Source organism: Lacerta agilis, chromosome 9 (genome assembly GCF_009819535.1).
Source record: "Lacerta agilis isolate rLacAgi1 chromosome 9, rLacAgi1.pri, whole genome shotgun sequence".
Lineage (NCBI taxonomy): Eukaryota > Metazoa > Chordata > Lepidosauria > Squamata > Lacertidae > Lacerta > Lacerta agilis.
The window spans coordinates 36807023-36821305 of record NC_046320.1 but is presented as its reverse complement, the minus strand read 5'-3'; the positions used below and the strand labels follow the sequence as shown (position 1 = coordinate 36821305).

The 14283-nt window shown below is 39.3% G+C and overlaps 1 protein-coding gene across 5 annotated transcripts in view; it reads right to left on the bottom strand.

Moving 5' to 3' along the window:
- The window catches only part of LRBA (LPS responsive beige-like anchor protein), a 321418-nt gene that overhangs the window by 23071 nt on the left and 284064 nt on the right, over nt 1-14283 (bottom strand). For 3 of the 5 annotated variants that reach the window (XM_033160146.1, XM_033160147.1, XM_033160150.1), the window contains 3 exons: nt 11464-11656; nt 8832-8894; nt 3796-3951 (listed from right to left, as the gene is read on the bottom strand). In XM_033160146.1, the coding sequence (XP_033016037.1) occupies nt 3796-3951; nt 8832-8894; nt 11464-11656 (412 nt within the window). The remainder of the gene's footprint in view (nt 1-3795; nt 3952-8831; nt 8895-11463; nt 11657-14283) is intronic. The other 2 variants (XM_033160148.1, XM_033160149.1) reach the window with 1 other exon arrangement.

Here is a 14283-nt window from a genome sequence, read left to right as displayed (position 1 = left end):
AGTGGAACTCTGTGCACACAGAAACACATTGAATTATCCTGCAAGTTCCTAGGCAGCATAGAGCAGACTAACTGCAAGATATAAAATCATAATAATCCTCCTTCCAAAAGGCTTTTTGAGGTGTTCACACATTATTATTATTATTATTATTATTATTATTATTATTATTATTATTATTATTATTATTATGGAACTCTCTTCAAGAATGCTTGCAATGTGACAGAGTTGTAACCAAAAGCTTTTCTTGCCTGCCTAGATCAGGACCATGAAACATATTGTTGATCCATCATTTATTCACCCTTTTCCAGTGAGTTCAAAATACAGTGGTACCTCGGGGTTACATACGCTTCAGGTTACATACTCCGCTAACCCAGAAATAATGCTTCAGGTTAAGAACTTTGCTTCAGGATAAGAACAGAAATCGTGCTCTGGCGGCGCAGCGGCAGTGGGTGTCCCCATTAGCTAAAGTGGTGTTTCAGGTTAAGAACGGACCTCCGGAACGAATTAAGTACGTAACCAGAGGCACCACTGTACCCATTCTATTTGTGAACTCTGGCCCATGAAAAAGCTTATGCTTCGATAGATCTGTATTTAAGGCACCACAAGACTCAATTGTTTTAATTTCTCAATTAATAGCTGTTTCCATGAAAAGGTATTGATGTTTTCATCTCAGTTAGTTTTTGCTTTTATTTCCAATGCAATGGGTCTGTGCATCTGGCTGTTAATCAGAAGGTTAGTGGTTCGAGCCCACCCCAAGAATGGCTGTGGACATGGTTTCCTGCATGGCAGGGGGTTGGACTGGATGATCCCTGGGATCCCTTCTGACTCTACAATTCTATGATTCTACAATATTCTGTTTTCAAACCTTGGTCATCAGCTTCTCAGACATTCATTTTGCTTTTGTTAAGAAACAGGAAATGGCCTTATACAGATTCAAACCATTGCTCTATCTAGCTTAGTATTCTCTACTCCAGATGTGGGCCCTCTAGGTGTTTCTGAAATACAACTCTCACTGGCCATTGGCCATACTTTCTGGGGCTGATGGGAGTTGTTTATCAACATCTGGAGGGGAAGGTGGTTCCCCACACCTGCTCAAACACACTGACTGGCAGTGGCTCTCATGAGTTTCAGATAGGGATCTTTTCTTGCCCTACCAGGAGATGCCAAGGATTGAACCGGGGACATTTTTTATTCAAAGCACATGCTCTGCTAGCCTGCTACAAAGCTTCCCCAAGAGGCATGAGGCAACAGAAATCACTCTGTTCAGCCACCTTTCTTTGTTCAATTACTTAACTTTTTTTGCTTTAATACTACTACAGCTTTTTACATCATACTATCAATGATTACTCATTGTGCACTAGGACATCCTTTTTTGACAGAACAAATTTTCTAGTTAATGTTTTATATGACAGCTGTACTGCAAATAATAAAATAGGAACAAGTTTTTGCACTACTGAATCTAAAAAGTTGTCTGAAAATAACATCCACCACTTCAAGATGGTTTTATTGTGGCTCTGCTGTTCTAGCTATACTCAGAGAGTGTGATTTATGCTCAAGGTATTTCCTGTTACACCCCACCTTGAAATATAATAAGGAAAAGATTCTTTTAGCGTAAGCGCTAAAATATAATTGAATTCAACACTTGTGATAGCTTGCCATTACCTATTACTGATCACATCATCTTCTGTTCATTTCTCCCCCTCACACCCAACTCAGAAAAAGTATTTGCATGGGGAGTTAACCAAATATAAAACTACAACCAGCTATTCTTTAATTTATTTTTTTAAGGAACATGCAAACAGAAGAGTAAGCTGGTTTAAAAAGGGAAAAAACAGCAAAACTAGATTTTGTTTTCTATTATATTTCCTAATTGCTTATCAATCAATTAATATAATCTTAAATAGGATTTTTCCATTGCACTAGATAGAAAGAAGAGCAAAACTAGATTTTGCATTCTATTATATTTCTTAATTGCTTATCAATCAGTTATCATCATCTAAAATACGACTTTTCCACTGTACACTTAATAGTGCTGCGCTAGATATTAATATTGATCTTTTTCATTAAAAAATATAGAAGATAACCAAACTAATTTTGACCCCCTGATGTCTTAACTGGCTGTCTCAGTCCCCAACTGAGATCCAGTTCCAAGTGTCTTCTGGAGGTTCCCTCATTGCGAGAAGTGAGGTTACAGGAACCAGGCAGAGGGTCTTCTCGGTAGTCAAACCACCTTGTGGAACTCCCTCCCACCAGACTTTTAGAAGACACCTGAAGGAAGCCTTGTACAGTGAAGGTTTTAATGTTTGATGTTTTACTGTGTTGGATGTTTTAATTTGTTGGAAGCTGCCCAAAGTGGCTGGGGCAACCCAGTCAGATGGGTGGCATATAAATAAATCATCATCATCACCACAGGAAGTTGGTTTATTTGTTTTATATGGCATTTGGGATCCAGATGATCACAAACAGAATTCTGTTCATGGAACAGGGCTTTCCAGCCCCTTTTCCAAAGTGGAACCCACTATAGCTCTTGAGTTCTAGGTGCCTCCCAGAAAAGTGGTGGGATAAGACACAGAGAAGTGCAATGGGAATGGAGAATTAGTGGGAAATGGGTGGGGAAACTTGCACTAGCCAAGACTTATGCTACTTTGGATCCAAGCTTGATCATTCAATACATCTATCTTAAAGGTAAAGGGACCCCTGACCATTAGGTCCAGTCGTGAACAACTCTGGGGTTGCGGCGCTCATCTTGCTTTATTGGCTGAGGGAGCCAGCGTACAGCTTCCGGGTCACATGGCCAGCATGACTAAGCTGCTTCTGGTGAACCAGAGCAGTGCACGGAAACACCGTTTACCTTCCCGCCAGAGCAGTACCTATTTAGCTTCTTGCACTTTGATGTGCGTTGTGTTATAAAGCTTGCTAAACATTCACTTCTAAATTTACACAATGCCTTCCATCACCATTTGCTAATCATTTACAAAAAAATAAATAAAAAGCAAAATAGCCATCTGAATAAAGAGTGCTGTTTAAAGAACTGCAGTCAGGGAACGTTCAGTAAACATAACACGGCATTGCTTTAAATGGGATAATAAAAGGGAAGAAAAAGGTATATTTTGTTTTTAAATACACATACGCTTACTATAAATAATTGATTCATGTGGAAAGAACAAAGTGATTCAGCTTCACACTCCCTCCCTTATTTAGTCAGTTGAGTGCAAGAGAGCACATGTGTCTCAAATAGCGCATTTTGAGTTATTAAGCACATGTCCAAGGACACATTTAATAGCAACATTTTTATGTTCCAGTTTAACTAATATGCTTTAGCCTAGTCTCAAATACGTAGCAGAAGTTGGAGGGAATGGTAGTAGAACAGATGCTACCACTGACTGTGTGTGAGCAATTTTTAATGCTTTAAAACATTTCCATGCAAGTAGAAAACTAGCGCAACAGGAACCTGGGTGGGCTAGAACCTTTCATCAGATGTACTAGGTTATGGAATTCTTTGGTTTTAATTTGCAAGGTGTTTTCTAATTGGGGGACCATTTTAAAGTGGCATTTCCCGCCTGCAGTATGAAAGGGGTACAGTCCACTCTTCAATAATCTCCTTGAATAAATCTGCTTGGTTTCCTCTTCCTTCCTTCCTTCTTTTTTTCTTTCTGTGTCATATATACATCAGACTGAGAGCCTGTGAGCGGGGAATGGTTTATCTTTTAAACTCTGAACGAGATTTTGAGTTGAAAAGGAGAACGCAAGCAGTCAGGAAAACCTTATCCAAAGTTTTTGAAATGAATCCAGTACCTGTATCTGTAGAGTACACCCGGAAACTTTTGTCCCAAAAACCACAGACCAGGATGTAGCGATTATCAGAAGTGATCACGAAACACTGGGAATGGACTTGAATACTTTGATCTAGGAGATCCGTAATTTGTCTCTTGTGCATACCCGTATTGCTGGCTAGAAGGGAATGGGGGAGGGGGAGACAAAAGAGAAAACAATTATTTAAAACAGTAGCAAATCTAGTTTTAATTTCTTGTCAAACTGATGCACACACATTCACGCTTGTTCCTCCCTCCTACCCACCCCCAATCCTTTACTTCTTCCCCACTGTTTTGCTACAATTTCCCCATCTTATTGTCAAGCACATTCTATAAGCCTCTAGTTACATACCAGTGGCATTTCCAAAGTATGCTTATCCAGCAGAATAAACCAGGTGAGTTATAACTCTGGCAGATACACATTAGGACAATTATCCACCTCGATACACCACTGGTGTATACACCACTCAGAAACATTCTGGGAGTTAATACCAGATTCACCATAACCTCAGTGATATTGGGTTGTATATTGAAATCAGTGCCCTTCCAAATGGAATATCATACTCTATACAACGCCATAAAGTGCTGATGTGAAAAAAATTATACTTTATTTTCAAAAGGTATTAATATAAACAGATGGTGATGTTTGTGTGTATGGTTACTTAATAAACTGCACTGTTAACTTCACTTTGTTACACTTGCTTGAAACATAAATGTTTAAACTATAAATCACTTCAAATGTCATGGCAAATGCAATACAGGGTTCCTGCTCTTTTTCAGAGGATAGTAATGTGAGTTTCAGTTCGTCCCACTATTCAAACCTAAAGCCAATTTCCCTATACCATGGCTGCTTCCCCTCTAACACTTCTCAACTAGGCAGTGAGGGCTACATGAGTAGTCTTCATGCAAATCCATGACCTTTTCCCTCCAGAGTCTGTCAGAAACTCTGCTGCAGTCTTCTCCAGGGTCCAGGAACCACTATTATCTCAGGTTCTCTGCAATCATCATTGGCCCTTGAGTGCACAACTCTCCTGAAGACAGTCCCTCAAGTCACAAGCTCTTCCTCACAGACCTTCTTCCTCAGCTTTAGCCAATGATTTCAGCTCCTGATTCCTCTCAGCTTCTCTGAGCTACTTCTTAACTCCCTTGATGTCCACTGCCTGACTCCAGCTTCCAGCCCTTTCTTGAGCTAACCAACAGCCAAACACACCAGACTCCCATCTGCTCTCCTTGGCCTGACATCTTGAGTCATCCCCTCAACAACAATTCCAATTTGTGTGAAATCCTGCTCCCTGATCGGCCTGTAACTGAGCAGAATGTCTATAAAGTAGAAACCTGACTCATAGGGCTATCACTGGTTTTTAAAGGGCAAGAGTTAAACTATCATTTAGGCCCTCTGCTGATACTCTCTATCTTCACAGTTCTCTGTAGAAACAAATGACAGTTTACAGAAAGTTAACCCTTAAATCATAGCTGTCAAGTTTCGGATTTGAAAATAAGGGATCAGCAGTCTCACCTATCCCAGGGACAGTCACATGTCAGTGGTGGGCGGAGCCAGAAGCAAAAGTGGGCGGAGCAGCAATGTAAACTCCAAGCGGGCTCGGGCTCGGAGCGGAGCAAAGAGGAGGGCAGCCAGCAAAGAGGAGGGCAGCCATGTGCTCTGCACGATGGAGCCCCATCGTCTTCTTGTCTGATCCCATCAAAACAGGACAGGAAGCAGCAGCTGCTCAAAGGCAGCCAGGCTCCGCCCGCCAGCTAACCCTATTGGCCGGCTGAGGGGCTCGGCGGCAGCGGATAGGGGCTGATGCAGGGGGAGGAATACCCCCTCCTGTAAGCACGGGAAACGGCTCCCACTTGCTTTGAGGGCTGAGGCTTTTCTCTCCAAGTAGGCGAGGTCTTCCCACCCAGTCCCTGGCCAGCAGGGGAGGAGCTGCTTCCATTAAAAACGGGAAATTTAAGGGAAATAAAAAATAAGGGAGAGCAGCAGGAAACTGCTTGAAATAAGGGAGAATCCCGGGGAAAACGGGATACTTGACAGCACTGCTTAAATTCAACAATGTATTAATCTCCTTTTAAAAAGGAGTGCTGTGTTTTGTTTTTAAAATAAAAAAACTTTACCTCCTAATAAGTAGACATCCACAAATGGTATTATACCAGTATTGCACATTTTAAAATGTTCATGTATAAGGCTTTATGTAACTGAATGTGTGTATGGGTATATTTTAAACTATTCTATTCCTTGGGGAACTCATTATGAATCAAATGGCTCTGACTTTAAATATAATTTTTGTTTAGGATGCCTACTGCATACTCTTGTTATTATATGTACACCCATATATTTTACAGTGAAAGGTGGTCTATAAATGTCCTAACAAACAAATGGTTGAAGACATAATTTCTTGATACAACTAAAACATTATCACTTGAACCAGGGATAGTGGCGTACAATATAGCTTTTAGACTGACTAAACGGAGCTCATGGAAAACCACTTGAATGTCTGGGTGTACATTTGCGCATTTGCATTGAAATGCAGAGGGGAATGCACATCAGCATCATAACTGTAATGTAGCCAAACGTTACATTCATTGACCATGATAATCTGTATTAAATAAACTAGTCAGCTAAATAGACCCAGTCCGTAGGTAACACTAAGCCAAACTATGACTTAGTGTATGATCTTCTGGAGAGGAGATCATAGCAGTTTTAGTCTGACTATGGTCTTCCTGCAAGTATGCTGCTGTGAGATTAACCATGGTGTAGCTTAGTATGTCATCCGGACTTGAATTTGTTGTTTGTCTTGCTCCAGACAAACCACAAGCTATAACTGAGGTGGCAAAGAGGATGCAATCTCCTATGAGCCCACACACTTCTTTGTTCATGCTAAGCCATAGTTTGGCTTAGTGTTATGAGTGAATGGAGCAACAGGGCACCTTGCAACAATTTTCATGTAGTTATTACACATCACCAATCATGGCACATATATCAGTATTCATATGTGCATATACTAATAATCAATTACCACTTAATAAATTTTTCACTAGCTATAGTAGTTATATTAAGATAATAACTTGAAATACTGCATTTTTCGCTCCATAAGACACACTTTTTTCCTCCTAAAAAGTACAGTGGTGCCCCGCCAGACGAAAATAATTCATTCTGCGAATATTTTCGTCTAGCGGTTTTTTCGTCTAGTGAAGCGGCAATGCAAACCACGGTTTTCGCTAGACGGCCCCATAGACAAATTCGTCTTGCGGGGCAGCCTTCCGCTAGACGAATGCGTTCGTCTAGCGAGTTTTTCATCTAGCGAGGCATTTGTCTAGCAGGGCACCGCAGTAAGGGGAAATATCTGTGTGTCTTATGGAGCGAATGGTGGTCCCTGGAGCTGAATTGCCGAGGGGCCAAAAGCAGATTGTGCTTTTTATTTTACAAAGAGAAAAGGGGGTGTTGAAAGGACCTGCTGAGCAGCTGATCTGCAAGAGATCAGGAGAGAGATAAGAGTCCCGGCTCCCTTTCGGCCCCGCCCCCTTGCCCAGGCCTCCTTTGTTGAATGTGCTGCAGAGGGAGGTTGTTTGTTTCCCCAGCGACATGTGACTGGCTGATTAGATTATCTGTCTGGAAACAGTAGAAACGGCTCCCTTTCCTTAAGATTTTTTCAGAAATGTGAGTTGAACCCCATAAAAACGGGGCTTTTCCTCTTTGCTTTTCCCCCTTTGCAAAAAAAGCTGCAAAACTTTTAGCTGATCCTCAAAAAAACTGGGCTTTTCCCTTTGCAAAAAAAGCTGCAAAATTTTAGCTGATCCTCAAAAAAAAACACCCAGGGCTTTTCCCTTTGCAAAAAAGCTGCAAAACTCTTAGTTGATCCTCAAAAAAAGGGCTTTTAGAGGAGGAAAACCAGATTTTTTTTTCTTGTTTCCTCCTCTAAAAACGAGGTGCGCCCTATGGTCCGGTGCGCCCTATGGAGCAAAAAATACAGTAATGTGACAAAATATTTTGTGACAATTGCCTTGGTCTTTAAATGTAAATATTCTGGTTCATTTGCATTCAGTAACTAAAGAGCTTATAAAAGGTCGATTTGAGAAATCGATCTACAGATGAATTTTGAGGTGATTATGAAAATATTTTTTTGTTCTCTTCTAAAGTTAAATCATAGAAGAAGAGAAAAAATTGTATTTGCTAAGTGATGCCTTTCAGAACTGTAATACATAGAAATTCACAAGCTATAATGAATTATGGTGGCCAAATTGCAAATGCCTAAAACAAAGAATTGCAAATAAACAAGCCCTTCTTCTTGGTAATAAGAATCACCACCACCATAACAAGCCACTTGGAAGTAGAATGGATTATAATGATTTATCTAGCTGAGAAAACAATATCCTTACTTTCCTGATTGTGATCCTGAAGTCTGCCATACCCTAGAAAAATGGTAGAATACTAATACCTGAACACTAAAAATGGCTGAGCAATATATTTCGACTTTGGAACTGTTCTGCAATTACACATTAATTCCCTCAGCCTGAACAGCAGGCCTGTGAAGAAAGGATTGATCTCCCTTAATGATGAAATTCTGGCACCACAGTTTTATTTTTCACAACACAGTGCTGTTAAGAATCCCACTGTTATTATGAAAATTTCCTCAGCAAAAGAGCTCCATCGCATTACTGGCGCACCAATTCATCATAACATGCCTCGCTCTTGCTCATCAACAAGTCTGAGTGATGAAAAGACCCAATATTATCCTGACAGTACTTCATGCGCATTCTCAATCACACATTATTACGGCATCCATATTAATTTTCACTGACACACGTCCTAGGCCTGTTCAAATTAGGCAAACCAATGAGGGGGAGTTGATGAAATACCAGCATAGCCACAGCTCATTGCATTCCAATTTGCATGCAAATGGTTTATCAGGAAAATTCCATTCCCAGCAACCAGCAAGTGAAAAACAACCGTAATCTACACTTCAGGGCCACCATACAGAGCTTAATGAATCGCAAAGAGAGAAGGAAGTGACAGACCTATGAGAGGATCGATTTCCACTGGCAGCTGGTATGGCTGGTCCTGTACAGCACCTTGATGAGCTAGAATGCACGAGAGAAGATTTAAAAACTGTGTTACTTTCAGGCATTAAAACCATGGAAAATCCAATAAATCAAACACTATATGCCATTGTTTCCCTGTGGTAGCTTCATCCATTTATTGAACACCATCAACAACAAAAATCCAGGTGCTTTCAAGGACTGTTTATTACATTTATTTTAGATTATTGCTATTCTCAATGTGTACCATCATCAGAGGCTCCAGCTCTGGACCATAAGCTATAGCAGATGCTTGACCAGCAGCCTCTCATGTTGCAACAAAACAAAATTAAGTGGTAAAGAGCACTGAAAACAAAATGTGACAACCATCTGCTGACTGTGGCAAATATTATTTCCTCCATTTAAAAAAATACTTTGAATAGTACAGCACAAAGGATTATATATATATATATATATATATATATATATATATAATATTTTATGATGGAGAAAAGGATTTAGCTCACACTATATTAAATATTCTATTCATCATGGGAAAGCTGCATACATGAACTTCAAGAAACATTTGTGAACGCCAGTTTTATGCAAATGTATGAACATTTCTTTTGTAACTGAAACGTTCATGTTTTGTTGATGCTAAACACATTTTTTCCCCTCAGAGCTCCACTTCAAAATATCAATGAAAGCTTCCGGAAATGGAAGCTAACATAATAAAAATCATGTGTGCAATATCTCGCATTTTCACATGTACTTTGCAAAGCATATGCTTATTATAAAACCAGCATTGCTGGAATGATTACACAGTTGTTGTGGAATTCAGAAGTCCTGCTTCAGCAAAATCTGAATAAATGATGACACAATATAAGTTTCTACCCTATATGGACATAATGGGTAGTAAAGTGCTTAAGCTGACAAGTTACCAAAATGAAGTAGGTGTACAATTTTACTTGCACATGTAAAGAGCCACATTAGTACGCCTCCTTGTCCTTGCAAAAGTAGTTTTTATTTAGTACCACAATTGTGATAGGAATTTTGTAACAAGCTCTGAACAATAACTCTGACTTGTGGTTTATAATCTTAACAGCAAGACATATCAAAAATGAAAGGGGGAAAATATCATTTGATAAAGAAGTGAAAAGGCTAAGGGGTAAATGGGTAATAGGTAGTACAGAACAGTGAACATTGCTGAATAGGAGATGACTTGGTAGACAAATTGCTCCAAGGAACAGCAAGGAAAAGAAGTGGGGAAAGTGGGAAATCAGGAGATACAGAGGTTGCTGTATTTGTTTGCTAAAACTCACTATTCAAATTTAAACAGAGGACCAAGGATGGTCTTTTTGCTATCCCGCTGCAAGGCAGGCCACTATAATTCAAAAGTGTGAATACTGATTCTAGAAATTTCTAAAAAGTATAGCATTACCAGTTGTTTTGTTAGGCAAATTAATTTCCTTATTATAAAAAGTATTTGGCAGCTAATCTTTGAGCTTTGAAGCCTACTTATTCTACAGAACAAGGTATGTATCTTGTAGGGCAGTTACAGCATTTTATTGTTATATAGAGATAGGCTACATTATTAGGTTTTCTTGTGCAATTCCTTTATAACACTGTCCAATTATAACATAATTCTAAAATTGCTATTAACAGAACCTGAAATAGAAGGGAATTAATTACCAGATCATTTTATGATTGTGATTATGATTTATTAATTTCTATAGCCCCCCTTCATCCAAAGATCACAGGGCAGTTCACACACCCCCCAAAAAAAACACAAAATGAGAACACAAAACACATAATAAAAGCAGGAATAAAAACAAAAACAAACCAATAACTCCCCCTCCCACAAACACATTTAAAAGCCCATAGAACGTTAATCAGCCAAAGGCCTGGTTGGAGAGAATTTTTTCAACCTGGCACCTAAAGATATTTAATGAAGACAGCAAGTGAGCCCCCCTGAGGAGTGCATTCCACAAACAGGGGGGCCACCACAGATAAGGCCCATGAGGGAGGCACATGATGATTGCAGGGTTTGGGTTGGTTTATACGGGGGGATGCGGTCCTTGAGGTACTGTGGTCTTGAGCCGTTTAAGGCTTCACAGTTCAAAAGCAGCACTTGAATTGGGCCCAGAACCTATTTGTCAGCCAGTGCAGTTGGGCCAGGATCAATGTAATATGCTCAAACCTTCTTGCCCCAGTGATCAACCTGGTTGCCTGAACCAGCTTCAGATGTCTTTTTAGATATTGTCTTTTTAGATATTGTCTTTTTACATATTAATAGGCATGCTGAAGGATCTCATATTGGATTGGATCAAATGAATACCCTATGCATGTGAAAGGTATTTTCATTCACACAAGGGTGATGCTCTTTGTTTTTTTGCCACTTCCCTCCAGCTGCAGCATCCATCCCTGCATCCTTCACAGTCTTCCAATCCCAGGAATGACTTTCTAGAGGTACAGTGGGAAGGATGGACAGTTCCACTCTCATACTGTAACTTCACTTGTGGTTCCTAAGATCCAACCTATTATAAACAAGCATGCATCATCTTTGACACACACAATCAACCCAACCCAACTTACTGTTTATATCTTAACTTGCTAGTATTTCCATACTTACCAGGAAGGTTGTGCCACTTATTCACAGCAAACAGTCGATTAGCAGTGACGGTAATCACAGCAGGATTTGCCAAACCAGGCTGGGTGTTGGCTGCTACATGCGTTACAGGGGAGTTTGATGGAAATTTTAGGACCATGATGACATCTTGCTGAGCTTGGTCTGTGAACATCAATGGACTCTGCAGGAGGAGATACTGTTGAGTGGGCGCAACAAGACCCCAACCACATGGAAAAAAAGAAAAGACAAAGGAGGAGAAAGAAAGGACAGGACAGGACAAAAGAAGGAAGACCCAATTAAAACAAGCAATAGCCACCGCAAATGAATGCCAATGCAGTAATTTTTGACAGGCCCATGGAAACTATCATTTTATTGAACACCTTGAGGGTTTTTTCCCTTAATTACATACAGTGCGAAAAAAATATTAAGAAGCCAACATTTGTAGCAAGTCATTGGCCCCATTTAAAAGTTTCCAGTTGCCTGTGTCTTGCAAACAGTTAGCTTCAACATCAGCAGAAGTAGTGCTTCAAAAAAAGTACACCCCATAAAATAAAATAAAGCAGAGAATTTTAAAAGCTGCACCAAAGCTCAAAGAATAAAATTCCAGGAAAATCATAGAGGGGGGAAGGGAGAACAGAAAACTAAATATGCAGTGTTTGCATACCATCAGAATTAATTTAGGAATAGCAATACAGAATTAAAAATGTGTAATGCATGTACTTTCTACACCTTTCCATGTATTGTAAATACTATAGCTTGGATACTGATTCACCAGAGGCTGTCACTGATACAAGGAATGATTTTTCTGCCAATTCACCAGCAGATCCTAGTATCACTTCCCATAGAAGATTTTCAGAAGGCAGAGAGGACTGCAGGAGTAAAGAGGGTTTGGTGAAAATTGTGTCCTCTACCACAGGAGTTTTCCATGAGCAGAATTCCAGTCATGGAAAATTATGATCTAAGTCTAAAACTTTAGGACTTTAAAGCAGAATAAATGAAAGGTGGGTGTAGGGGTTGGATAAATCTAAGTTAGCTGCACTCTGTTCCCATTGTAAGTCTCTGGAACATACATAAAAATGTATAAATGAAATGTATTAGAAAACCACAAGATTTAAACCACTATCCTAAAAACTTGTGCTGATAGACAATGCATAACATCACTATGACAAAAGCATCTCTCATTTTTTGTGATGCTTTGTCGACACAGCTATTAAGCTATATAAAGCTCAAGTCAGGATTGTCAGAGTGCTTGGTTTTAATGTTCAGTTTGCTGAGAGAAATTTATATTTACAAGGAGTGTTTTCTTCATTGTCCATTAGTATTACCTGTGACTGCATCTGAGAAACTATTTCTTAATAATTAATTAGTATCTTTATGGAATTTGAATATGCTGGTAATGGCTTTTGCCTCTTTATCATCAGCAACATTACAATGCATGTGCACATATGTAAATGTGTATATAAGAGGGCACATTTAACATATTTTTATACAGAACTAATAAAAAATTAAGTTCATTTGCATTTTTATTATCACTCCTTTTAAAAAAGTTATTAAGAGTACTTAGAAAAACATATTGCACTATGAATTCCTATTTACAGTCTTTGTATAAAGGTGTAAATAAAAACAACTAATAAGCTACCCAGACACCCTTTTGAGCAAGTGGCTAAAAGCCAATCAATATTATGAGTTAATCCTCCCTGGATGCTCATTCAATTAAAGGTGTCAGTAATGCCTCATCTGATGTGGCCTCAATTAAATCCAGCTATCTGATGGTGTGAAAACACAAGGGGATACAGCAACAGCAGCCAAACCAGACAAATAGGCAGCCTTCATGTGATTGCTAATTACTACACCTGGTGCATATTATGGCTTCTGCACTTAATGCAGCCCATGGTGCCTTTAATTTCTTCTCCATACATACTCCACCTACCTCCCCCCCAAAAAAAATCTAGCACTGAAACTTTTAGTGATTAACCGAATCATTATGGTGGTAAAACATTTGGCTTTGTGATGGAGAAAGCCAATGTACTAATGCATCTGAAAAGGCAATGTGTTTTTGTCTAGGAAAAACTTGATCTTTGCTCAAATTCTAGTGTTCAAAACCATTTATCATCTGGTACCTGGGTTCTCAAACAACAACAGCTGCAGGAGTAAAAGCATGAACCTCAACGTAGGACTGATCTGCACATTTTACATTTTTGAAGACATTTGCAGATGGAGAAGTCAATTACACATCTGCTTACTTGGAAAAGCTGAGAAGTGCAAAGTGGTAACAAAATCTCATCACCGCCCGACACTCAGACATATCATCTGCCCACCTGTTCCCTGAGAGATCTGTGCTGTTTGAATACAACTTTAGAAACTGAATGTGTGGATCAGACTTCACCTTTGAACTTAACAAACAAAACTGTTAAGAATTTGGAAGCTAATCATAGGATCAACATGGTGATTTCCATATTGTGTTGAAAACAGTTACAATTTAATGTTTCATATTACTTGCATACAATCATGTACCTGCATAATAATACAGTGTGAGCAACCTTGAATTCAAGCAACTGATAAGATAACTAAGATTCCGTTATGTATCTTTTGCTTTTTGGTTCTTTTGCTTCCCACCAAAACCTCTCCTTCTGCTTTAGCCCATCTGCCTCTCCTCCCTCTACTTCCCGTAAGTACAACTCTAACATAGTATGGCAACTTAAATTCAGCACAGAAAATTTGTTGTCATGAAATTTTGCACGTTTTAGTATTGAGCACAGAACCACAGGGCCTATGCAGAAAACTATAGATCCTATGATATATCTGAATGCCAGCTGAATATTC